The sequence below is a fragment of the Aquarana catesbeiana genome, unplaced genomic scaffold, assembly GCF_042186555.1.
Source record: "Aquarana catesbeiana isolate 2022-GZ unplaced genomic scaffold, ASM4218655v1 unanchor238, whole genome shotgun sequence".
Taxonomy (NCBI): domain Eukaryota; kingdom Metazoa; phylum Chordata; class Amphibia; order Anura; family Ranidae; genus Aquarana; species Aquarana catesbeiana.
In genome coordinates this window covers 238074-264268 of record NW_027362666.1, presented here as the reverse complement: position 1 = coordinate 264268, position 26195 = coordinate 238074, and the positions used below count along the sequence as shown (strand labels likewise).

General features: G+C 43.5%; 2 protein-coding genes across 2 annotated transcripts; both read right to left on the bottom strand.

The window, feature by feature from the left end:
- Positions 1 to 503: 503 nt before the first annotated feature.
- Positions 504 to 4260, bottom strand: LOC141122082 (uncharacterized). Its single transcript, XM_073611887.1, has 3 exons — positions 3952 to 4260; positions 1279 to 1438; positions 504 to 1190 (listed from the first exon to the last, which is right to left on the bottom strand). The coding sequence occupies exons 1-3, from the start codon at positions 4154 to 4156 to the stop codon at positions 521 to 523; spliced, it is 1035 nt and encodes a 344-aa protein (XP_073467988.1). The 5' UTR covers positions 4157 to 4260; the 3' UTR covers positions 504 to 520.
- A 13809-nt stretch (positions 4261 to 18069) lies between these two features.
- Positions 18070 to 26160, bottom strand: LOC141122080 (uncharacterized). The gene has a single exon (XM_073611884.1). It carries the CDS (start codon positions 25975 to 25977, stop codon positions 24478 to 24480), a length of 1500 nt encoding a protein of 499 aa, XP_073467985.1. The 5' UTR covers positions 25978 to 26160; the 3' UTR covers positions 18070 to 24477.
- Between the last annotated feature and the right edge of the window lie 35 nt (positions 26161 to 26195).

The window sequence follows — 26195 nt, the reverse complement described above, 5'->3', positions numbered from 1 at the left end:
TTTCATTTATAACGTAAAAAATAAGGGCAATGATAGGTGGCTATCACAGACGTTCAATGATAGGCAGCACTGTGAGGTGACACTGTAGGCACGGATGGGTAGCACTGTGGTCACTGGTATGTGGCGCTGTTGGGCAGTGGTTAACTACACTTTGATTTATATATTTGATTTATACTCCTAGATAAAGAATTTCTGAGCCCCCTTTTAGATATCTGTTTTTTTATCATTGACCCTAGAGATTAGGACATATTAAATTACCATTTTTTTTAACAGTTTTGACGAATTGCTTGGTCTGCTTTCCATCCATCTGGAGCGACAGAACACAACATGGAGGAGGAGTATCTCACCGACTGAAAGACTGATAATCACGCTAAGGTAATCTATATTTAATTGGATGCACAAAAATGAACAAATGTAACACACAAACATCCATAAATTTAGTAAAACATTTTAATCTAATTAAACCCAAAACATTAGATCTACCAAACATGCGATCTTCTTTTTTAAATTTTATGTTTATTTACAATTGCTGATAGGAAGGGACATATTCTGAATAGGAGGTGACACTGCTGGTGGAAGGGCTTTGGGATGGTGCAGCAAAGGTGGAGGGAATCGGGGAAGGAGATGGATACGGGATTGGTGGACGGGAAAAATTCTGCATTGTGCCATACTCATCCGAGTATGGCCTAAAGCGAGATTGATAATATTGGTGGCTTCTGGGCGGTGGGGGGTTGGAGTAATGATGAGCACCGGATGGTGGCGGTGGTCCAAAATTTGGGGAGGAACCAATATATTGCTCATGTAACAAATCCATCACCGCTTTCTTGGCGTTATGTCGTCTGTCCTCTGGAATTTTTTTGAGCATTCCAGCCACCATGAGCCCGAAAGCATGCTCTTCCTTATCCAAATCGTCTAACTTCTGATTTAGGCGATCCATAAGGTCAGCAAATCTTTGCATGTTGTCAACACGACTGCTACGTGGTCTAGCAGTACGTGTTGACCTTGCTTGCATTGGCTCAGGCTCAGGCTCAGGCCTTTGTACGTGACTAGGGCCAGCTGTCTCCGGTGTATCCACTATTTCGGGGTTCTCCTGGATCATCGTTTCATCCTCCGATTGATGTTCCTGCGGCCCTTGAGGTTCCGGAGGTGCCTCCTGACGTTCCTGAGACACTTTCCAACTGGATTGTGTTCTGTAATAAAAATATAATACTGTCAGGCACAACCTTGTTTATATAACTGTATAGTAGCACTTTGATAATATGAAATATGTTATCTCACTCTCTCAGCTCCATGCTTGGTCTCAAAAATTCCAGCTCCTCTGCATGGACATAGGGTACCACCCTTTTGCTGCCTGATCCACTTCTGGCCTCCAAGAGTTTGCGTAGATAACGCTTGTAGCAGTCTCTCAGGCCCTTCCATCTTACTTGTATTGCTGTAACTGCAAAAAAAGAAATTGAAAAATAACCAATTATGTATTTTGTCTTTCAGGTACCTTGCAACCGGTCATTCACTAATTAGCCTTCACTATCAGTTCATGGTGGGCAGGTCGACTATTAGTTATATTATCAGAGAAACATGCCAAGTCATATGGGACGTGCTGAACCCAATCGTGATGAAGAGACCGACACAGGAGAAGTGGCAGGATATTGCAAGAGCATTTTGGAGTCGTTGCAACTTCCCAAATTGTATTGGAGCCATCGATGGCAAACACATACGTGTCGTTAAGCCTGTTGGTAGTGGCAGTATGTATTTTAATTATAAAAAATACTGCTCTTTTGTACTACTTGGCGTGGCAGATGCAAACTACTGCTTCAGCTATATTGATATTGGATCATATGGAAGTACCTGCGATTCCCGTATTTTCATAAATTCTTCTCTTGGTCAAATGCTAAGAAATAACCAGCTACAGATTCCTGACGACTATCCACTTCCTGGCACTAGTGAACCCCCACTACCCTATGTCTTTATAGCTGATGAGGCTTTTGCATTGGGGCAACACCTAATGAGGCCTTACTCGAACCGAAATTTGAGTACACCCAAGAAGGTCTTCAATTACCGTCTCACAAGGGCAAGAAGGGTGGTTGAGTGCACCTTTGGCATTCTGGCTAATAAATGGCGTGTGTTACACACGTCTATAGCCTTAGACATCGAGAACGCAATTCTTGCTGTCAAAGCAGCATGTGTGCTCCATAACTTTGTTAGGGTACGTGATGGGTACTGTTTTGAAGATTCCCTAATGCACGACCTGGAGAGTGCACACCTCAGTGCTTCTAGGGGAACTATCGATGGCAGCAGTGTTCGAGAGGCATTTACCTCATACTTTGTTTCACCGGCTGGTGAAGTAGCATGGCAGTTGGATGCTATTTAATAAACCAATTTCAGTTATTTAAATATATTTTTTTCTGATCTGTCTGTTTTCTGAAAGCCTGTATAGGTAATGATTTAAGTTTTGTAATAAATGTGTAATACTTAACTATAATGTATTACATACTATTAGTTTGTTTTATAGAAATAAACTGTTATAATAAAAAAAATCATACTTTGTTTTGGGCTGTATTGATATTGATCATTCATTCACGACAAGGCATACACCATGATTTGGCTATGTTTCCACTTGTGCGACTTTTCATGCGATTTGGGCCTGAAAAGTCGTATGTCATGTGGTACCCAATGAGTATAGTCACACGACAAGGCATACACCATGATTTGGCTATGTTTCCACTTGTGCGACTTTTCATGCGATTTGGGCCTGAAAAGTCGTATGTCATGTGGTACCCAATGAGTATAGTCACACGACAAGGCATACACCATGATTTGGCTATGTTTCCACTTGTGCGACTTTTCATGCGATTTGGGCCTGAAAAGTCGTATGTCATGTGGTACCCAATGAGTATAGTCACACGACAAGGCATACACCATGATTTGGCTATGTTTCCACTTGTGCGACTTTTCATGCGATTTGGGCCTGAAAAGTCGTATGTCATGTGGTACCCAATGAGTATAGTCACACGACAAGGCATACACCATGATTTGGCTATGTTTCCACTTGTGCGACTTTTCATGCGATTTGGGCCTGAAAAGTCGTATGTCATGTGGTACCCAATGAGTATAGTCACACGACAAGGCATACACCATGATTTGGCTATGTTTCCACTTGTGCGACTTTTCATGCGATTTGGGCCTGAAAAGTCGTATGTCATGTGGTACCCAATGAGTAAAGTCACACGACAAGGCATACACCATGATTTGGCTATGTTTCCACTTGTGCGACTTTTCATGCGATTTGGGCCTGAAAAGTCGTATGTCATGTGGTACCCAATGAGTATAGTCACACGACAAGGCATACACCATGATTTGGCTATGTTTCCACTTGTGCGACTTTTCATGCGATTTGGGCCTGAAAAGTCGTATGTCATGTGGTACCCAATGAGTATAGTCACACGACAAGGCATACACCATGATTTGGCTATGTTTCCACTTGTGCGACTTTTCATGCGATTTGGGCCTGAAAAGTCGTATGTCATGTGGTACCCAATGAGTATAGTCACACGACAAGGCATACACCATGATTTGGCTATGTTTCCACTTGTGCGACTTTTCATGCGATTTTACCCCCAGCTAGCGGCCAAGAAAGGGTTAAATACCACCGCAAAGCGCCTCTGCAGAGGCGCTTTGCCGGCGGTATAGCCGCACCGTCCCATTGATTTCAATGGGCAGGAATGGTATACACATCGCTCCGAAGATGCTGCTGGCAGGACTTTTTTTGCTGTCCTGCCAGCGCATCGCTCCAGTGTGCAAGCCCTCGGGGCTTTCACACTGGAATGACAGTAGCGGCACTTTCGGGGCGCTTTGCAGGCGCTATTATTAGCGCAATAGCGCCTGCAAACCGCCCCAGTGTGCAAGGGCTCAACACCCGCATAATAAACAGGCATTAGAAAATTTTTAACTTACGTTTTTCACTATGTTGGCTGTTGGTCATGATGTCCCAATCTTCAAAGGACCCACGGCAGATCTCCAGCCACGCATTGTCCTTCTTGATTTGATCCCTATACGTGGGATCGTCCTTGTCATAGAGACATGGGCGCTGTCTCACAAGCCTTATTAGGCATTCGTTGTCGATTGGCTCGCGGTGAACCACCTCCCTTCTGCCTGACATTCTGCTCTATACCACTGTCGGCAAGACAAAATGGTGACAGTGATGGAGGAAGGGAGGGATGAAGGGAGCATGAGCTTTTTTTTTTTCTATTTCCTGTCAAGTCGCTTGTATGGGGATGGGGATCCGACTTGCAGGCGACTTACATTGAGTTGAATGGGTACAAGTCGCCTACAAGTCGGATAGAAGTAGTACAGGAGTCTTTTCTGAAGTCGGAGCGACTTCAGTAGTGTCAATTAAGACGCTCCCATTGCCTACCATGCTAACCTAAATGCAAAGCGACTTGGGGCGACTTGGGGTGACTTGAGGGCGTACAAGTCGGATCCCAAGTCGCCCCAGTGTGAACCAACCCTTAGTTTGGCTGTTGGAGGATGACTCAGCATTCTTTTTTGAACAATATTCAGCTTGTCCCCAGCAGGTGCTTGCGAAATGCATTGAATCAGTGCAGTCTCTGGTCAGACAAGCCAAGTGCAAACCTGATGCAGTGCAATCATTAATACAGGCCTGGTCAAGTCTGTTGCATTCAGCTTCTGTTAGCTCCAAATATACTTCTCTACCAATGAAATACCTGTACCCTGTTTCCTCCTGTTGCACCTACCCTGCCTTTAACTCCCCTGATGCTTCTCAACTGCCTCCATCAGCTCCACTAAATCTCCCTTCAAAACCTACTCCCTCTGTCTTGCCATCCTTTCACTCTTCGCTTCTACCAGCTGCATTCCCTACCTACAGCCCTGTACCCACTTATAGATCCCTAGTGGCTAAAAGCAAAAAGAAGCGGAAGTTTTTTCCAACCCATACCATCATGCCAGTATCCAATCCTGCCTCCCCACCAGCTGATCTGTTCCAGCCTGATGTGCCAGCACCTGTGCCCACTGTCCAGTCTGAAGTTCCAGTACCAGCTGTCCGGTTTGGAGTTCCAGTACCTGCTATCCAGTCCGCTGTGCCTGTTGTGCCAGTACCTGCTGTTCTGCCTGATGTGCCAGCACCTGTGCCCACTGTCCAGTCTGAAGTTCCAGTACCAGCTGCCCGGTTTGAAGTTCCAGTACCTGCTATCCAGTCCGATGTACCTGCTGTTCAGCCTGTTGTGCCAGTACCTGCTGTTCTGCCTGATGTGCCAGCACCTGTGCCCACTGTCCAGTCTGAAGTTCCAGTACCAGCTGTCCGGTTTGGAGTTCCAGTACCTGCTATCCAGTCCGCTGTACCTGCTGTTCAGCCTGTTGTGCCAGTACCTGCTGTTCTGCCTGATGTGCCAGCACCTGTGCCCATTGTCCAGTCTGAAGTTCCAGTACCAGCTGCCCGGTTTGCAGTTCCAGTACCTGCTATCCGGTCCGATGTACCTGCTGTTCTGCCTGATGTGCCAGCACCTGTGCCCACTGTCCAGTCTGCAGTTCCAGTACCAGCTGCCCGGTTTGGAGTTCCAGTACCTGCTATCCAGTCCGATGTACCTGCTGTTCAGCCTGCTGTGCCAGCACCTGTGCCCACTGTCCAGTCTGAAGTTCCAGTACCAGCTGCCCGGTTTGAAGTTCCAGTACCTGCTATCCAGTCCGATGTACCTGCTGTTCAGCCTGTTGTGCCAGTACCTGCTGTTCTGCCTGATGTGCCAGCACCTGTGCCCACTGTCCAATCTGAAGTTCCAGTACCAGCTGCCCGGTTTGAAGTTCCAGTACCTGCTATCCAATCCGATGCACCTGCTGTTCAGACTGTTGTGCCAGTACCTGCTGTTCTGCCTGATGTGCCAGCACCTGTGCCCACTGTCCAGTCTGAAGTTCCAGTACCAGCTGTCCGGTTTGGAGTTCCAGTACCTGCTATCCAGTCCGCTGTACCTGCTGTTCAGCCTGTTGTGCCAGTACCTGCTGTTCTGCCTGATGTGCCAGCACCTGTGCCCACTGTCCAGTCTGAAGTTCCAGTACCAGCTGCCCAGTTTGAAGTTCCAGTACCTGCTATCCAGTCCGATGTACCTGCTGTTCAGCCTGTTGTGCCAGTACCTGCTGTTCTGCCTGATGTGCCAGCACCTGTGCCCATTGTCCAGTCTGAAGTTCCAGTACCAGCTGCCCGGTTTGCAGTTCCAGTACCTGCTATCCGGTCCGATGTACCTGCTGTTCTGCCTGATGTGCCAGCACCTGTGCCCACTGTCCAGTCTGCAGTTCCAGTACCAGCTGCCCGGTTTGAAGTTCCAGTACCTGCTGTTCTGCCTGATGTGCCAGCGCCTGTGCCCACGGCCCAGTCTGAAGTTCCAGTACCAGCTGCCCGGTTTGCAGTTCCAGTACCTGCTATCCAGTCTGATGTACCTGCTGTTCTGCCTGTTGTGCCAGTACCTGCTGTTCTGCCTGACGTGCCAGCGCCTGTGCCCACGGCCCAGTCTGAAGTTCCAGTACTGACTATCCAGTCCGATTCACCTGCTGTTCTGCCTGTTGTTCCAGCACCTGCTGTTCTGCCTGATGTGCCAGTGTCTGTGCTTGCTGCCCAGTCTAAAGTTCCAGTACCGGCTGCCCGGTTTGAAGTTCCAGTACCTGCTATCCAGTCCGATGTGCCTTCTGTTCAGCTTGTTGTGCCAGCACCTGCTGTTCTGCCTGATGGGCCTACTGCCCAGTCTGAAGTTCCAGTACCTCCCGCCTGGTCTGATGTCTCGGTGCCAACCCTCCAGCCTGATGTCTCTGTGCCAGCCCTCCAGCCTGATGTCTCGATGCCAGTATTCCAGTCTGAGGTGCCAGTGTTCCAGCCGGAAGTACCAGTGCCTGCTCTCCAGCTTGATGAGTCCGCTGCCCAGCTCGATGTGCTTTTGCCTGCTGCCCAGCTCGATGTGCTTTTGCCTGCTGCCCAGCTCGATGTGCTTTTGCCTGCTGCCCAGCTCGATGTGCTTTTGCCTGCTGCCCAGCTCGATGTGCTTTTGCCTGCTGCCCAGCTCGATGTGCTTTTGCCTGCTGCCCAGCTCGATGTGCTTTTGCCTGCTGCCCAGCTCGATGTGCTTTTGCCTGCTGCCCAGCTCGATGTGCTTTTGCCTGCTGCCCAGCTCGATGTGCTTTTGCCTGCTGCCCAGCTCGATGTGCTTTTGCCTGCTGCCCAGCTCGATGCGGATGTGCTACTGCCCAGCGTGATGTACCTCTGCTTTCTGCTCAGCCTGATGACATGGTGCCTGCTAAAACTGTTCCTGACTGATGGCCATCTTGCCGCTGGGTCAATCCTGTCTGTCGCCTGGCTTAAATGTAATACTCCTGTGTGGTCTGCCTCCGATGGTTTCTTTCCCGTTACCCTGCTAATTTTCATCTCCAGATCCAAACTTCCTGACCCGGGTGGTGGGGTACGTGTCCTATTTTCAGACTCTGATGGCACGTCCCCCATTGAACTAAAAGACTCTGACCTTGGAAGTGCGAAGAAGTCCGCAGACTCTGTAGGGAAACATTTTAAGGTGTTTCTGCACCCACTCGGACTGCCGTACCCAGGGCTGAATGGAGTGTCCGGAGGCCACTCCTTTAGGAGGGGGAACTGTCAGGAACGGTGTCATCTCCGGTTTCTCCTGCTGGTGGCACTATTACATTCAGCACCAAAAGGGTGTAATTCCAGTGGCCACCAGCGGGGGTCTCCCTGCCTGGTCTGCAGACTTGCCATCAAGCACACCTGTCATGGTTTTGCTGGACTATATAAACCCGCCCTGAACTAACCTCCAGTGCTTCAGTATTCCTCTGCTAGCCCTTGTCCCTGCCAGTACCTGCTCTTGTTCCAGCCTGTTCCTGTTTGTTCCTGAACCCCGTTTGTGTATCCTGTCCTTGAACCCTGTTTCCTGTTCCCTGTTACCTGCTCCTTGGTCTGCTTCATTATTCCTGGTTTCTGTTCCCTTGTCGCTTTGGCCCATGCCTTATATTTTGCATGTTGGTTTCCTTGCTTGTGTATTATATTAGTTAGATAGATAGTTAGGTTGGTTTGGGGGTTTGCTGTGTTTTCACCATTTTCTTGTTTTTGGTTTGCTGTCTTGTTTTCACGTGTATCGTTATCATTATAATAAACATACTTTCTTTATTTACTCGTTTGTCCCTGATTCCTTGGTGCAGCCCAGCGATCTGATCACCTGCATTGGATGTTGTGTATAACATCCCCTGACACAGCCGGTACGGGGAACTTCTCCCAGCACTGCTGTCACACAGAGGACTCGGATCGCTGAGCCGCTGCAGGAACAGGAACATGTAACATCTTCCCGAAGGTGAAGGTTTCCTTTAACCCTTTCACTACCAGAGCCGTTTTTGTATTTTTTGCCCACATATGAAAAAAAATTTAGGCCTGAAGATTATATAAAACCCCCAAAACATTATATATTTTTTGAAAGCAGACACCCTGGAGAATAATGGCAGTAGTTCCATATTTTTATGTCGCATGATATTACTGCAAAAGTCTAGGAAACACTATTTTTTTGTAAATAACACACTTATCGTAATCTTAGGGGGCAGAAAAATACAATGAATTAACCAATTTTTATACAATATAAAAGCCGAGGTTGCACTGAGTAAATAGATACCCAACATGTGAAACTTTAAATTTGCGTGCGCCTGTGAAATGGTGACAAACTTCATTTTATGTGCTTGGGTGTAACTTTTATTTTGAACAAGTAAAAAAAATGTTTTTTTCAGCACATTTCTATTATCCCGCTAATCTTCATAACTCATAACCAGCTGACTGTGCAAGCTACTTTGCCCCGCCATTTATCACCGTCTCCTTGCTATGCCTCCCAAGCGTTGTGTAAGTGGCACAGATGATAATTTACAATGTTATAAAATTATGAGATTGTTATATATTTATATTCTGTATGGTTTTTTTAGTTAGGCTGATTTTCTTTGCTACCAAGGCATAAAAGGTCCTGAAGAAGCTTATTGATGTGAAACGCGTCAACCTCTTGAACAATTTGGCAAAGCTAAATGAGTCATTATGAATCTATGTGGCCTAATGTTTGATGGATTTGTTCTCGTGTGGTTTTAACACATCATTTTACTATTTGTAATAAAGATTTATATTTCATGTTATTTTTGTGTTTGCCCTTTTTTGTGTCAATAAATTCCGATATACAAGGTTCTTTTTGAAATTATATATACAATATATTGGATGTGGTACATTAATAGTAGCCAAATCTTCCTCATTTTTTTTTCTATTAAAAAAAATAAATAATTTGAATGTGACCAGCATTCACCCAGCTGTGATGAATATTGGATGTATTTTATTTCATACACTGATTTCCTTGCCTCCATCTAGTGGTCATAATGCGGTATTGTGATTTTTTTTTTATGTCAGGAAAAATACCCCATTATGGTCACTAGATGGAGCTGACAATCATAGGAAATCGCTTTGCTACATTATGGACAGAATTGCTTGTCATATTCCTCCAATACATTTTCTATAAGTAGACCCCAATAGTTTCCTTCATCAGACATGTCTTCATACAGATAACTGAGGTAATCCTCATACATTGGTGAGTACAGTACACACTGAAGGATATAAATTAATCAAAGCAACAATATTAAACCAACCATTGATTTAAAACTGAAAATTTGTATTTGTCCATTAGATGGCGCTAAGTATCATAGAAGTTATTGCCATCTAATGAACAAATGTAAACATGTAATGTTTATTTTCATTTGATGGAAAACTTTCAACCAACTCAGTAGATCGCTTCATTCCTTCAATCCCCCCATTCACACAGAAGGGATGTACATACATTGTCACCGGGCAGATTGCTATGTAAATTATTTATGAATAGACCCCTAAATGTCAGGAGACGTTTATATAAAGATGGGAAGTATGTAGCAGATAAATGAATAGACCTCCTAGCAATGTTATTACCAGGCTGCAGCTAGGGGGAGCTCTAATGTTTAGAGAGTGACCACAGCAGAGTAATCCCATCTAGCTCACATTAACCCTTTCACTGCCAGAGCTGGTTTTACATTATTTTTGCACACATGGTAATATGGAGATTTTGGGCCTGAAGATTAGATAAAACCCCCAAACATATATTTTATGAAAGCAGAGGCCCTGGAGAATAAAATGGTGGTAATTGTTAAGGTGTTCCTCGTACACAAATGTCACCTTCATATCCGGGTTTATTTTCTACTTTCCCCCATTTTCTATGGTGTGATCTTTTCTACAATACTTTGTTATACATAAAATAGTGGAAAAATGAGTGTAATAACCACAACACCTCTCCATTCACATTGGTGCCATGATGAAAATATACAAACAGTAAAAAAAAAAGTGAAAAGATGTGCAAACATCACATTCCAAACATTCCACAAAGTCCATTAATAAGTGTGAACAATAAATCGCTCCACTCCCTTATATATACACCACTTAGTGCTCGTGTCACCCCTCCCTCCTCTGGGTGTCACTCACCGGAACTGCCCCACTTTCATGGGTGGGAACACCCACATTATTTTTAAGGTAAAATATAAAAGATGGGGTTGTGATGAGTAAGAAAGATACCAAACATGTCAAGTCTGAAAATTGTGTGTGCCGGTGACATGGCAAAATACTACAGTACCTAAAAATCGCTTTCCTGCTCATCAGTTTAGAGATAAGTGTGATCTCTGGTGGTAGAATTATTCCTCTCACTCCGACATTCGTGGTGATCCCTCACATGTGTGGTGCAATCACGCTTTACATACACATATACACAGTATGGAAGCGTTTACAGGTATGTGCGGGGCAATGCGAGTTACTTTTCATTTTTTTATATAAATTTTATCATCTTTTTTTTAACTTGTTTCATTTTTTTAATACTTTTTTATAATTCATATTTTTTAACTTGTTTTATTTTTTCTTATTTAGCTGTATTGCTATATTACAAGGATATAACAACCCCCCATGTGATATTATTGGGCAGGTGACAGGTCCTCTTTATGAGGCATGGGGGTGTATTAGACCTCCAATGTCTCCTCTACCCTCCAATGCACAGATGGCGCTCGGTTAGATGCTTCCTTGGTGGTATCATCCGGGGAATGACGGCTCAAACACTCAGAGCTGAGGACTGCCGGCTTCATTCAGTGCAGAGGAGATCGGGGATGGACGGTCACCAGTCTCCTTTTTCTTGGCCTCCTGAAGCTGCAGTGTAAATGGGATCAGGCAGCTATACAGCCCCCCCGGATCACTCTTACTGAGCAGCTGGGAGGCGGCTGAAGAAAACAAGCACTGCTACTGCCGCCATCAGCTTGTGATTAACCCTTCACTCTCTGGGTGTACTATGTACCTCCAAAGAGCTTAACCGGTTACATATCATGTCTGGGGGGTCCTAATCCTGGGGGGCCCTAATTCTGGGTGCTCATAATCCTGGGGGGGGTCCTAATCCTGGGAGAGTCCTAATCCTGGGGGTCATAATGCTGTCTGTGAAGGGGCATCTCTATGATGTGCAGAAAGTGCTGCACCTGTGCTGACTTTTACTAAGGAAAAATTACCAAAACAGCACATTACCAAAACAGACCCCCCCCCCCGAGGTTCTTCTATGCATTTGGGGGACCTTTGGAGGGTCTGTGTGCTGTTGAAAAAAAAAAAAAGAAGCTGGCAATGAAATGTCATTTTTTGGTAATTTAAACTGATTAATTTTTCTATGTAAATGTCACTTTTTCTGTAGCCCATCTTACAGCAAGAATAAAAAAAATGTATAGAGACCCCCAAATACATACAAAACCCTCTGAGTGTAAGATTGAATTTAAGGGGGGACCTCACACAAAAAAAAATGTAGGTGCCCCCCCAGAAAATCCATACCAGATCCATAATCCAAGCATGTAGCCTGGCTGCCCAGGAAAGGGGGAGGGATAAGTGTTCGGCTCCACCCCCCTCCTCCTGAACCATACCAGGCCATGTGCCCTCAACATGGGGGGCCTTCCCTCGGGGGACTCCTTATAGTAAAGCACCTTGTCCCCATGTTGACAAGGACAAGGGCCTCATCCTCACAACTCTGGCCTAGTGGTTGTGGGCGTCTGGGGGGCTTATCAGAATCTGGAAGTGCCCAGTCCCCCCCATATGAATACATTTGGGGTACATTCATTTAAAAAAAAGAAAGAAAAAACAATAAAAACACTCAAGGTCTTTTATTTTTTTTAAATCTCCCAAAAAGTTATTGTAAATCTCCCAAAAGTTATTGTAAATCCATCGTCAATAATGATGCCAACCCCCCCACTGACTCCCCAATACCCCCCAATGACCCACCACACAGGAGCGATCTCCGACAGTAACACTCGCTGACTGATAGCGTCCTGAGCTGTCATCAGCTATATAAATTAAGGGGCGGGGATAGTGGTGACATCATTGCCCAAATATGGTCATATTCAGACAATGATGTCATGATCTAGACCCCACCCATTTGCCTACGTGGCCATGTAAGGGAATGGGCGGGGTGAAGTCAGCGGTTGCTAAGGACACAGCTGTTGCAGGCAGCCGTTGCTTCCCTAGAAACCAGTGACAACCAGGAGCCGTCACATTCTTCTGCACCAAATGTCGTAAACGTTCAATGTTCAGACAAATGTGGGAGGAGAAAGTGTTCATCCAACTTTCTGTTCAGACATGGAGCTCCTCCCTAATGCAGATTATTGTCAGTGTGTGGAAGTGATTGTATCTGGCAGACAGGGATCTGTATGTGTGTGTGTGTGTATCACTGTCCGGCACATCCATGAGATAGGAAAAAAAGTCTCATCATTGGTGTCGGTGAGATAAAAGCCAATCTTTGGCTTCAGTAAAATAAAATAAGCCCCGTCATTGATTTCAGTGAGATAAAATAATCTCCATCATTGGTGTCAGTAGGAAAATAAAACCCATTGTTGGTGTTAATGAGATAAAATAAGTCCCATTGTTGGTGCCATGAGATAAAGTAAGTCCCATCATTGGTGTCAGTGATATAAAATAAGAACCATTGTTATGCCGCGTACACACGTTTGGACTTTTCAACCGGACTGGTCTGACGGATGCCGACGGACCAAATTCGGCGAACAATCCGATCGTGTGTGGGCTTCACCGGACCTTCAGCGGACCTTTTCAGTCGCAAATCTGACGGACTTTAGATTTGGAACAGGCTTCAAATCTTTACGTCTTAACTCCGCCAGACCCAGAAATCCGCTCGTCTGTATGCTAGTCCGATGGACAAAAACCGACGCTAGGGCAGCTATTGGCTACTGGCTATGAACTTCCTTATTTTAGTCCGGTGTACGTCATCACGTACGAATCCGTCAGACTTTGGTGTGATCGTGTGTAGGCAGGTCCGGTCGTTAGAAAGTCCATCGAAAGTCTGTCAAAAGTCTGTCAGACAGGCTGTCAGACTTTTGTAGCTGAAAAGTCCGACCGTGTGTACGCGACATTAGTGTCAGTGAGATCAAATAAGTCCCCTTGTTGGTGTCAGTGAGATAAAATAAGTCCCATTGTTGGTGTCAGAGAGATAAAATAAGTCCCATTGTTGGTGTCAGGGAGATAAAATAAGTCCCATTGTTGGTGTCAGGGAGATAAAATAAGTCCCATTGTTGGTGTCAGGGAGATAAAATAAGTCCCATTGTTGGTGTCAGGGAGATAAAATAAGTCCCATTGTTGGTGTCAGGGAGATAAAATAAGTCCCATTGTTGGTGTCAGGGAGATAAAATAAGTCCCATTGTTGATGTCAGTGAGAATAAAGTATAACTCCAGCCCAGCATTGGTGGTCAGTGGTGGTACTTACCTGATCACACACTCCCGCTGCCTCTCTGCTGATGCCGGAGTTCTACTATCACTGTCAGAAAGGAGATCACTGCTCCCCACAGTCGGCTATAATTGCAGTGTAGGGAGATGGAACCCAGAGACTGTTCCAGCCGTCATCACCTCACTGACACTCTGCACTCTGAGTCCTGGAACCTGTTAGATGAGGACATGATAGGACAATAGACTAAATCCCGGGACTGTCCATCATCATCCCGGAACACTTGGCAACAATGGCAAGGCCATGTTCACAATATGAGATGTTTCTCAGGGCTGCAGTTCCTCCACAAGATGGTGATCTCACTTCTACCCAGACAGGAGGTCTCTATGGAATACAAACAGGAAGTCTCTATGGAATACAGACAGGAAGTGATTTCAGGTACAGACAGGAAGTGATGTGAACCACATGCTAGGGAGGGCATATTAGGGTTCTGTCCTACTTCCTATTAGAAATAGTACACCATGGAATGCACTGTAGATATAGGCTACACAGGAAGCTGCAGAATATAGATATATATATATATATATATATATATATATATATATATTAGACTGTCTGTATATGTATATCAAGTACACTGTAGAATGTAGATCTCTAGGCTACAAGGACTGGATGCAGAGTATATATAAATATATATATACTAGACTGACTGTATATATATCAAATACACTGCCTGAAGTAGATTAGGAATACTACGGAATGCACATCTCTAGGGTACACTGACTGGATGCAGAGTGTGTATATATATATATATATATATATATATATATATATATATACTAGACTGACTATATAAACAGTATCTCACACAAATGAGTACACCCCTCACATGTTTGTAAATATTTTATTATATCTTTTTATGTGACAACACTGAAGAAATGACACTTACAATGTAAAGTAGTGAGTGTACAGCTTGTATAACAGTGTAAATTTGCTGTCCCCTCAAAATAACTCAACACACAGCCATTAATGTCTAAACCGCTGGCAACAAAAGTCAGTATACCCCTAAGTGAAAATGTCCAAATTGGGCCCAAAATGTCAAATATTTTGTGTCGCCACCATTATTTTCCAGCACTGCCTTAACCCTCTTGGGCATGGAGTTCACCAGAGCTTCACAGGTTGCCACTGGAGTCCTCTTCCCCTCCTCCATGACGACATAATGGAGCTGGTGGATGTTAGAGACCTTGCGCTCCTCCACCTTCCTTTTGAGGATGTTCCACAGATGCTCAATAGGGTTTAGGTCTGGAGACATGATTGGCCAGTCCATCACCTTTACCCTCAGCTTCTTTAGCAAGGCAGTGGTGGTCTTGGAGCTGTGTTTGGGGTGGTTATCATGTTGGAATACTGCCCTGCGGTCCAGTCTCTGAAGGGAGGAGATCATGCTCTGCTTCAGTATGTCACAGTACATGTTGGCATTCATGGTTCCCTTAATGAACTGTAGCTCCCCAGTTCCGGCAGCACTCATGCAGCCCCAGACCATGACACTCCCACCACCATGCTTGACTGTAGGCAAAACACACTTGTCTTTGTCCTCCTCACCTGGTTGCCGCCAAACATGCTTGATACCATTTGAACCAAATACGTTTATCTTGGTCTCATCAGACCACAGGACATGGTTTTAGTAATGCATGTCCTTAATCTGCTTGTCTTCAGCAAACTGTTCGCGGACTTTTTTGTGCATCATCTTTAGAAGAGGATTGATTCTCGGGCAACAGCCATGCAGACCAATTTGATGCAGTGTGCGGCGTATGGTCTGAGCACTGACAGGCTGGCCCCCCACCCCTTCAACCTCTGCAGCAATGCTGGCAGCACTCATACGTCTATTTTCCAAAGACAACCTCTGGATCTGACGCTGAGCACGTGCACTCAACTTCTTTAGTCGACCATGGCGGGGCCCGTTCTGAGTGGAACCTGTCCTAATAAACCACTGTATGGTCTTGGCCACCGTGCTGCAGCTAAGTTTCAGGGTCTTGGCAATCTTCTTATAGCCTAGGCCATCTTTATGTAGAGCAGCCATTTTTTTTTCAGATCCTCACAGAGTTCTTTGCCATGAGGCGCCATGTTGAACTTCCAGTATGAGAGAGTGAGAGCGATAAAACCAAATTTAACACACCTGCTCCCCTTTCACACCTGAGACCTTCTAGCACTAACAAGTCACTAACACTAATTGGGCCCAATTTGGACATTTTCACTTAGGGGTGTACTCACTTTTGTTGCCAGTGGTTTAAACATTAATGGCTGTGTGTTGAGTTATTTTGAGGGGACAGCAAATTTACACTGTTATACAAGCTGTACACTCACTACTTTACATTGTAGCCAAGTGTCATTTCTTCAGTGTTGTCACATGAAAAGATAGAAGAAATGTGAGGGGTGTATTCACTTGTGTGAGATACTGTATATATATCAAATACACTGCCACTAACTGAATAACCTGCTGCTTAATCTAAATCAAGCTATGTCTCCGTCCACACCAACAACACTACACAGGGCCGCCGTTTAGGCAGCCTTATATAGTGTGGGGCGTGGACTTAGTCCCCTGAGCCATAATTGGCCAAAGGCACGCTGCCTTTGGCCATATATGGCTCTCTTAGCAGAGGGCACTGCGATTGGCCAAAGAATGCAGGTCAGGTGCATGCTGTGGCCAATCATCATACAGCAATGCACTGCGATCTCGCAGTGCATTATGGGGAATTCCATGGGCGCTCGAATTTCCCGCAAACGCCCCATAATGTTCATTCTTTGGCAAACATCGAGCTCATCCCTACTGAGGAAGGGGGGTCTGTACTTAGTGGGGGGGTCTATACTGAGAGAGGGGGGGCTGTACTGAGGTGGGACTATAGTTGGTGGGGAGGGGGGGCAAACCAATTTTTTCCTCACCGGGTGACACCACCCCTAGTGACACAACTGATTTAGGGAAGCAAGAAAATCCTGGACTGCTGCACTCTGGAAACCGACATCTTTAGTTCATGAATTAAAATCCAACAATAGCCATCAAAAACATGATCGGAGAGTGGCAATAGCTAATATTCTCTTTACAACAGTCTTTTCAGAAAACATTCGCATAGCAATTCATCCATGGAAAGTGCATGTACATTCCTTCTGTGTGAATGGGATGGGGAGAACAAACGTTGATAGACTTTTTGCCGAGCTGTTTGGTTTCCATTGATTTAAAATGGAAAATATCATATTTACTATTAGATGGTGCTAATTTCTTTGATACTTAGCGCCATCTAAAGGCCAAATGCAGTATTTCCCATTTTAAATCAATGGCTGGTTTATTAGTGTTTGTTTAAATAACTTTTTATGATACATTAAAAATATAAGTCGGACCCTCAGCATGACGCCTACCTAATTAGTATGTCAAAAAAGGCGAAACAATACTAATATATGGGGATTGAATAACCTCAAAGACGTTAGAGTAAAAATGACATTGGTGTCAAAGATAAGAAAGACACCCCCATCAAATCATTCTTTGCAGCTATTACCTTTTGTACCACCACCCCCTCCCTTTAGAATGTAAGCTCTACGAGCCGGGCCCTCCTGTACCTTTTGTATTGAACTGTACTGTAATTGTGTTGTCCCCCTTATACATTGTAAAGCGCTGAGTAAACTGTTGGCGCTATATAAATCTCGTATAAAAATAAAAATAAAATAAGACATTAAAAAACATCATGCATACATTAGCATTAAAGCTATAAAAACAAAAGGACATCTCTGGTCAGGAGGTGCAATTCCACCCAAGTTGCAGGAGTTGTAAAAATGCTGTAATACAGCTGGGATAATATCCCCAGGTCTAAGCGACCTCTGAAGAGTGACCCAAGTGTTGAACTGATATTGAAAAAGGGAGGATGGATAAAGTCAAAGCACAAAGTGGAAGCTATGAGATGATATGAATGGTTCTCCGATCTGCATTGGAAAAAGGTGGACAAGTAGATGATTGTATTGATCTGGAAGGTAGGTGTAAAGAAATAGGGGAGCGTTGCTGGGTAATAGTGGTCAGGAGGAGATGTACCAGTAGAATAGTAATGAATTGGGGGTCCAATAAAGTGATTTGTGGCTCACTAAAACCAGAAGAACATGGTCCTCCTTGGCCTCCCTCTCACTGTACCAATCAGAGTCCTGTAGTGATCGAGTATATTAATATTATATTGGGTTATTATATAATTAATAAGTAAGTATTATTATATAATGATGATGATATAAGTACTCTTCCGCAGCAACCCAATTCTTCCAGAGAGATGCACTTTATTGACTTCCAACACAGCACAAAGTCCAAAGTCCACAGATGACAAAGAAATCCGACAGAGGAGATATAATTCAAAGTCCCATGTTCTTAGGTCTGAGTGTGCATACACAGACAAGCCTCACTTCCCCCATACAGACAAGCCTAACTTCCACACACAAGCCTCACTTACTAAACCTATAGACTGAATGCCGTGTTATATTCACTAAATATTGAATGGCTGAGCAATTTGATTGGCCGTTCCAATTTAGGACTTGAACAGCCGTGAACCACCCCAATTTACACTCCCGCATATCAACATCAACAAGTCCCCTTTAGATATATTAATTAGATAAACAGAACACCCTTTTGAGCCCTTGGAATACCTACATTCCTGCATATCAACAAGCCCCCCTGATATATTAGCCCCACAGGAGGGAGCCTCCGCTAGGCCAACCCAAAGCACTCCCTGATCCCATTGTTACCCCCTCAGGTCTAATTACCATCAATAAATATTTCTTCTATGGTCCTTTAAACAATGTACCCTTTGAAATGTTCAATTAGGTTAACAGCCCATACCTCACACCCCTGGGTAGACTTGCATGAGACTTGCACATCAAAGGATCTTCAACTGTTATCTTAAAATTGAGTTGGCTTGGGCAATTTCTGCTCAACCCATACTCCAATACAATATTATACATTGGCCAATATTATACATTATAAATTGGCCAACATATTACAACATATACCCCCACTTGGATCGGTTCGAATCAGAATCGATTCACAACCAAACTGCTCAGACATCCCTGGCTCTTAAGATTGAAGCCATCTCTATGCTTTCCTTCTTCCTCTGGATTGTTCTTAGTTGTCTTCTACCACAACAATATAAACCAAACAAAAAACATATTAATATAAATTGAATAAACACAAAAATTATGGACAGAGTTCTCAATAGCGGGTGAGTAAAAGTGTTATTGGATATGCTCCACCAAGGCTCCTGAAATTCTTTAGCAATTTTATTAGAACTAATGAGGTTTTCCTTTACCAGTTCTTGTAATTCTATAATTTTCCTACTATCCCTCTTAAATAATGTATCCAATTCAACTGTAAGTGGTGGTATTTTCTTAAATAAAGGAGAAATCATAGAGTCCCAATTGCCAAGATCAGTTTGCTCAATGTCCATAGATACTTGATTCATCTGGATATTGGCTCGAATGTCTTCCTCTCCAATTGTTAGCAGTCCATCGGTGAGATTCACACACCATCCTGTGATAGGGGTCCGGCACTGAACTTGTTTCTGCCAAGTGAATGAGGGAACCCCCAATGCACAGACCCTTGGGCCTTCTCCATGAATTATTCTCTTCCAGGCTGGTTCAAATTTCTGCAATCGAACCAGGCAGTTTCCAGAGTGTGCAGCAGCACAGCCCTCTATGTGCTCCAATCGCTCAAAAGAACAGGAACAAAGTCAAGTCTGGGCACGCCTGGTACAGCAGTTGGGGTCCATGGTTTTCCACACTTGGTTGTCCTTGACGACGAGTTTGCTTTCTGGTAGCAGTTGTTTCAGTATATTAGTGCCATTTCTCACCTCCACCTCACCAAGAACGATCATCTTGTAAACGGGTAAGGGTATTGTTGACCATGTAGGGATGTCGACAGTCAGAGGTATTTCCTGCTTTCCGATGCGATCTCTATTACAAAGAGTATCTAGGCTCCTTACATTAGCAAGGGCAAAGTTCCTACAAGTAACACCACTGTCTTTGATAAGATTGAATAATAAAGTTGAGTTCATTATCCTTGGCCATTCTCCTTGTTTGATTTCCTGAAGCCCTAGGCTCAGGTGTTCACTCAGCAAGTTTCCTATAATACCACAGACTATAGACTTGGATACATTATTGGTTTGAAGAGTTTTATTCAGTGCACTCACCGACATTTGAATGTTCTGCAAATCTGCAGCAATGGTGTGAATGTTCTGAATATCTATTTTCATTTCAGCTAGAGTGTTTAAATCCACTCTTCCCCCTTTAAGCAGTATCTGCTGTAATCCACCCACAAAATTCTGTTCTCTTATATTTAAACTCTCTATATCAACCCTATTCCAAATCGAACTACCCAAACTGAGGCCTGATATGATATCAGTACCCAGATCCCTCTTTGAAACTTTCTTAAAATTAAGCCCTTGTGTAGCATCCCAAAATAAGTTTACATGTGTTTGAAAAACCGTTTTAAACCATAATCCCATTGATTTTGGGCAACTCTCTGGAATGTTAAATGATGTAAAATTCAACAATAATGGTAATGATAAATATGAAACATCGCTATATACTAAATTTTGAGTCCGTTCAAGGAAAAGTCCATGTTCTGGCCACTGTAAAATTGTAGGACAGTCTCTAGAATTTGTGACCATTATATGTAAGATTTTTGTATAGACTCCATCCTCCATGTCATGAGGACTACAGGATATAATACCCTCCTTAAATACTGTAAAATTCCTTTCTAAAGTCATTTGCATTTGTGGTCCATTCTCTGTCTCCACTAATATTATATCTGTACTCCTGTGACGATCGCTTCCTTCTGGGTAAGTCCAAACAGCAGATTCCACAAAGTAATCAGATTTTGGCATCATGATCTCACATCTAACGACTATCCACCCCCCGGCTATGCCCTTTACCATATCCCCATGTATCTGGATGCCTTCTGATTCCCGTAAAACAGTAAGTTCTGTAGTATGATCCACTACACTTCTTTTACTTCGATCAGATTTCTCCACTTTAACTTGACACGTTTCCACTCTGATGTTTGTAATGCAAAGTAGTAGAGTGATTGACACTGTTATCAACACACATGCTAATAGAGAAGGCTTGTATTTGTCCAGGGGGAATGTCTTCATGTTGATGTAGTCCTCTGGTATTTGCATTACTCCTGGGACCTGAAAGACAATCTCAGGAAGAAAGTTAGACAATGCTTTCCTCCATCAAATCCACTTTTCCTTTAAATGCTTTGATCTGACATGCATGACTCCATCTTGACCTATCCTCTCCCAAGTCTAATAAGTAAACAGAGGGTCCAATTTTGTCTATGATTGCATAAGGGCCCTTCCACTTTGCCCTAGGAAATGGGTGAAACCCAGAAAAATCCTGTAACATTACTCTAGCCCCAATTTGGTATTCGCTGGTATCACCCATCGCATTAAACCACTGTTGTGAGCTTTTATGGGTACATTCATCAGTGGCACATACAGCCTTATGTACTGTAATCACATGATCCTTTAAGGTCTCTACCCATGATTCAGATAATGACACAGTTTCTAATGCGGCTGGGACCGGATTTATCAGATGTTCCCACGTTCTCATTGTTCTGCCGAGCAGAGCTTCATAAGGGGCAAAGCCTATGGACCTGCAAACTCTGGAACGAATAGTTGCCAGAACAAAGGGTAATTTTTCATCCCAATCGGTACCTTGCTCATTGACAACCTTTCTAAGAGCATTTTTAATTGTCCTGTTCATTCGTTCAACCTGTCCCGCAGACTCAGGGTGATAGAAGATGTGAAATTTTTGGATGACCCCAAGGAGCTTGCATGTCTCTTGTATCACATTACCTACAAATCCTGGCCCATTGTCACTGTCTAAAACTTTTGGTATCCCCCACCGACTAAATATTTCTTTGACCAAGATCCTTGCAGTAGTAGTGGCAGTACAATTTTTGGTAGCGAAAGCTTCAACCCAGTGACTGAAGGAATCCACCACAACCAGTAAATATTTGTTCTGGTGTGCAGTGTTAGGCAATTCACCTGTGTAATCAATTTGTATTCGCTCCCATGTGCCCCTCTCCTCTTCCTATTTGCGGGATCATGCCTGGCACACATCAAACACGATAAGATATGGTCCTGCATGTGTTGTTTATTTTGAGGCCACCATGCTACATGATCTAATCTCTCTAAAGCTAAAGGAAGTTTGGGGTGTCCACCAACAGGGGATCCATGAATCCATGTAAGAATGTCTTTCCTCACACCTTTTGGGGCAACCCATAAAGATAAATTGTTTTTGTAAGTTATTAGAAGGCCATCCTTCACCTGCATTTCTTGACCCTCAAACTGCATGGGCCCAGTCCTACACATTTCTTTTAGTTGAGCTAATTCCTCATCCTGATCTTGTAAATTACCCAACTCACATGTCCTTTCTTCAATTCCTTTTGCTTGAGCACGTGTAAGGGCAGACACTGGAAATGACAAAGTATGCTCTATATGAGGCCATTCGGGGGATGTTACTGCAGCCTCCTTTGCTAATCTATCTACAGTATTGTTCCAGTAGTGCTCGGTTGTTTGTTTTCTGTGGGCCTGTACCTTCCGGATATTAATTTTTTAAAAGAATTGCGTTTCCTCCTCTATCATTTTCCATAGGGATGCATATCTTATCTCACTGCCATCTGTCCCTTTAAGGCCCATCACATTCCACCATGAAAGATAGACAACTGCACCCTTGCATACCTGGTCTGAGTCAGAAGCAATGTTAACAATTCCACCATCATCTCTTAACTCAATGAGAACTTGCAGAAGTGCTGCTATCTCCACATACTGTGCAGAACGAGCTCTACACGAATATGAAAATTGTCTCTGTACCTCGCCATCTTTTACACAAACACCAGCAAACCCTGAGATTCTACTTCCATCTTTATAATAAGAGGAACCATCAATGTACCAACATTCACTTTCAAGGTCAAAAGGTTTGGATACGGCAGTAAAAACTCTGTGCTGCAAACTCTTTCCTTGCACTTGACATTCATGAGCTTCACCTTCAATCATCAATCCACCAATCAGGACACTAGGTTCTTTTAACATCAAACCCTCAATATTCTCTGACAATAACGCTGTAGTCCACCTCGCCAGCCTTTTACAATTCACATCTGCTTCTTTCCATTTTCCATTTGCTAACATGACTATAGGAGTGTGATGACTAGCAATGACGACTCTTTGTGTACCTGTCAAGTACCTGAATTTGTTGATTGCCCAATAACAACACAGCACCATACGAGTACACAAAGGATACTTCTGTTCTACAGTTGATAGTAAACGTGAAGCATAGGCTACAGGTCTTTGTTTTCCAAAATAGTCTTGGGTGAGTGCAACAGACAAAGTACTAAGGCCTACATGTGGATAGAGTCTGTATTCTTTGTTGGGGTCTGGTGATGCTAATGAAGGGGCATTGCCTAAAGTTTCCTTTAATGCTTCAATAGCTTGTGTGTGCTCTGATTTCCATTTCCATTCATCTTGCTTCAGCAGATCATACAAACACTCTGTTAATGATGCATAATGAGGCACAAACTCCCTGCAGAAACCTGTCATGCCTAAGAATTGTCTCAGACTTTTTTCATCAGTGGGCAAGGGTAGCTTACCTATCAGCTCGACCCTTTGTTCATTGATACTTCGCCCTGCCTGTGCTACAGTAACACCCAAAAATTGGACTTCTTGCTTTCCCAATTGTATTTTCTTTGGATTAACTTTCAGACCTGCTTCTCTCAAAAGCAATAACATTTCACTCACATCGTTCACATGCTCCTCCATAGAGGCTGACCCAATCAAAATGTCATCAACATATGAAATTACTCTTTCAGGTTTTGAAAATTTATCAATCACTTCTTTCATATGTGAGTGAAATATTGCTGCACTGTCTTTATAGCCTTGCGGAAGAACTGTCCAATAATATTGAAGACCCGCCCAGCTGAAGGCTGTTTTGTATTGACATGTTGGGTCAAGGGGTAAATTCCAATAACTGTTACTGATATCAATGACCGTAAACCATTTCATTTCTGGCGTCAACTTGGCAATCATTTCAGGGTAAGCTGCTACTACAGGTGCCATACTTTTAGCATATTTGTTTAAGGCACGGTAATCTATCGTCAGCCTGAATGACCCATCAGGTTTGATGACTGGCCAGGCTGGCGAATTGCATATTGATGCACCCCTTTTTAATGTACCTTGCGCCTCCAATTGTTTTATAGCTTCTGTTATAGGTTTAATGGCCTCTTTTGGAACTGGGTATTGCTTGAGAGGTGCCGGATCAAATCCTTCCAATAAAATCATTGTATTCATCCTACCACAATCTTGTTTATGTTTAGCCATTATGTCTTCAAATTCACCCATTAGACTATCCCAACAGGGGTCCCAATCTCCATGTAACACACCGACGGGCTTTACTGCACAAAAGGAGCTTCAATGGAATGTCCAGTGACACCTGTTATTTTAATTTTCTCATTTCCAGGGACAACTGATTTACTAAAACTAATAGCTGCCCCACTATCTAACAGCGCATTTACAAGAGTACCCCCTAATGTTACATCAACAGTGGGCCGCCCCCAGGAGTCTAATGTTAAATCAGTTAAGAATCGGCAGGAAGGGGCGTGGGGGGCTCGGAACCCCTAACAACGACTGGTAGAGGGAGACACAGCACTTTCCTTTTCTACTGTTGCTACTTTGACCCCTCCTGCTTTTATTTTTTTCATTTCTTCCTGTATCTTATATAGCTCCTCTTGCAAACGATCTCTCTCACTTCTTATTTCACTAAACGGCACCCAAGGCTGTTTACTAGGCTTTCCTCTGGGTTCTGGCCTCCTATAACTACCTGAAGTGTTATAAGATCTTCCTCTCCAGGGTCCTGAATCATCTCTATTTTGCTGACCCTCGACTCTAAAAGTTCTAGCTGCATCAACCGCAAGACTGTCCTCTCTGCACTTTCTCCTCCACCCATTATCCGCTCTTAACAAAATATCACTATAATCGCTAGGATCAGGTGTAACAGATAAAATGCCTTCCCTGACATCACCATCCAATGCTTCTAATAACATTGCCCTATGAACCAAACCACCACGCTCAAAACCGGGATTCCCAGTCATCACATATCCCATCACAATGCTAATTCTATCTGCAAGTTCATATGGGCATTCATCCTTCATTTGCCTGATTTTTCCTGACAAGCACACATTTGTCGTCACACCATACAATGCTTTCAATAGTTCCTTTAAAACATCCTTAGTTTTATGACGCTGGCCACAATTTTGCAAAATCCGTGCCCACAATCCGTTACCTACACTTTTCTGCAAGATTCTAGTTAGGTCCTCCACATTCAAGTTGTATGTGTCTCTGACTCTCTGCAAATCACAGAACCATTTCATGAACCTGTTTACATCATAGCGGGGTACCTGACCTATCTCCCTTATAATAGCTTCCATCTCCTGTGGCTTTAGTTGTTTTGTAATCAATTTAATTTCACTTGAATCGTCAGTGTTCAATACAGTTGTTGTAGTGGTAGGAGCTGCTGGTATGCATGGGGCTGCATGTAACTCATCCCAAGGATATATTGGCTTATAATCTTTGGCATCAGGCTTTATTTTAGAGGTATCATTTTGATGCGTGTAACTTGATTTTTCTACCAATTTATCAAAAGCAATGTTAGCAGCATGTTTACACTCCTCCAACTGTTTCTCAACAATTTGTATTTTTACTGACAATTCCTCATTTACCCGACTTAAATCATCACATAATTTTGCCTTTTCAATCAATGCCTCCCCAGTAGTGATAGCGTGCAACCTGAGATCTGATATCCTCTCATTCAACCCTTTCTCCATTTCCTCATATCTCTGAGTCTGTTCTAGAATTTTCTGCTTTTTTTCCTTAATCTCCTCTATTAATTCTGTACAACAAGACAGTAGTCCCTGAATAATGATACCCTTACGTTTCTTTTCTTTAGTTTTCTTATCAAAGACATTATCGGATAAAAAACATTTCATTAAATCCCATGACTGTCTATATTCTTGGGGAATCTCATAAGGCCCCCCATGACTTTTTATATAATTTAGCAGCCATATATTCACATCCTCTCCCTTAGTGCTATTGTCACCGCCAGACACAGCCAAAGCCATTGTGAAGAATATAATGACAAAAAAAAACTATTTAAGACAAAAAAATAATGAACAAGGCACACTTACCAATTGTTAGGTTTCCTAGAACTTCCTTCCTGGGTCCTCACGGTCTTCTGTCACCTCACAGGATTGTTGTCACCACCGACTTCTGCTATTAAGTCCGAAAATGCTCTTCTGGTCACTTGAACGGCACCAGTGTAGTGATCGAGTATATTAAT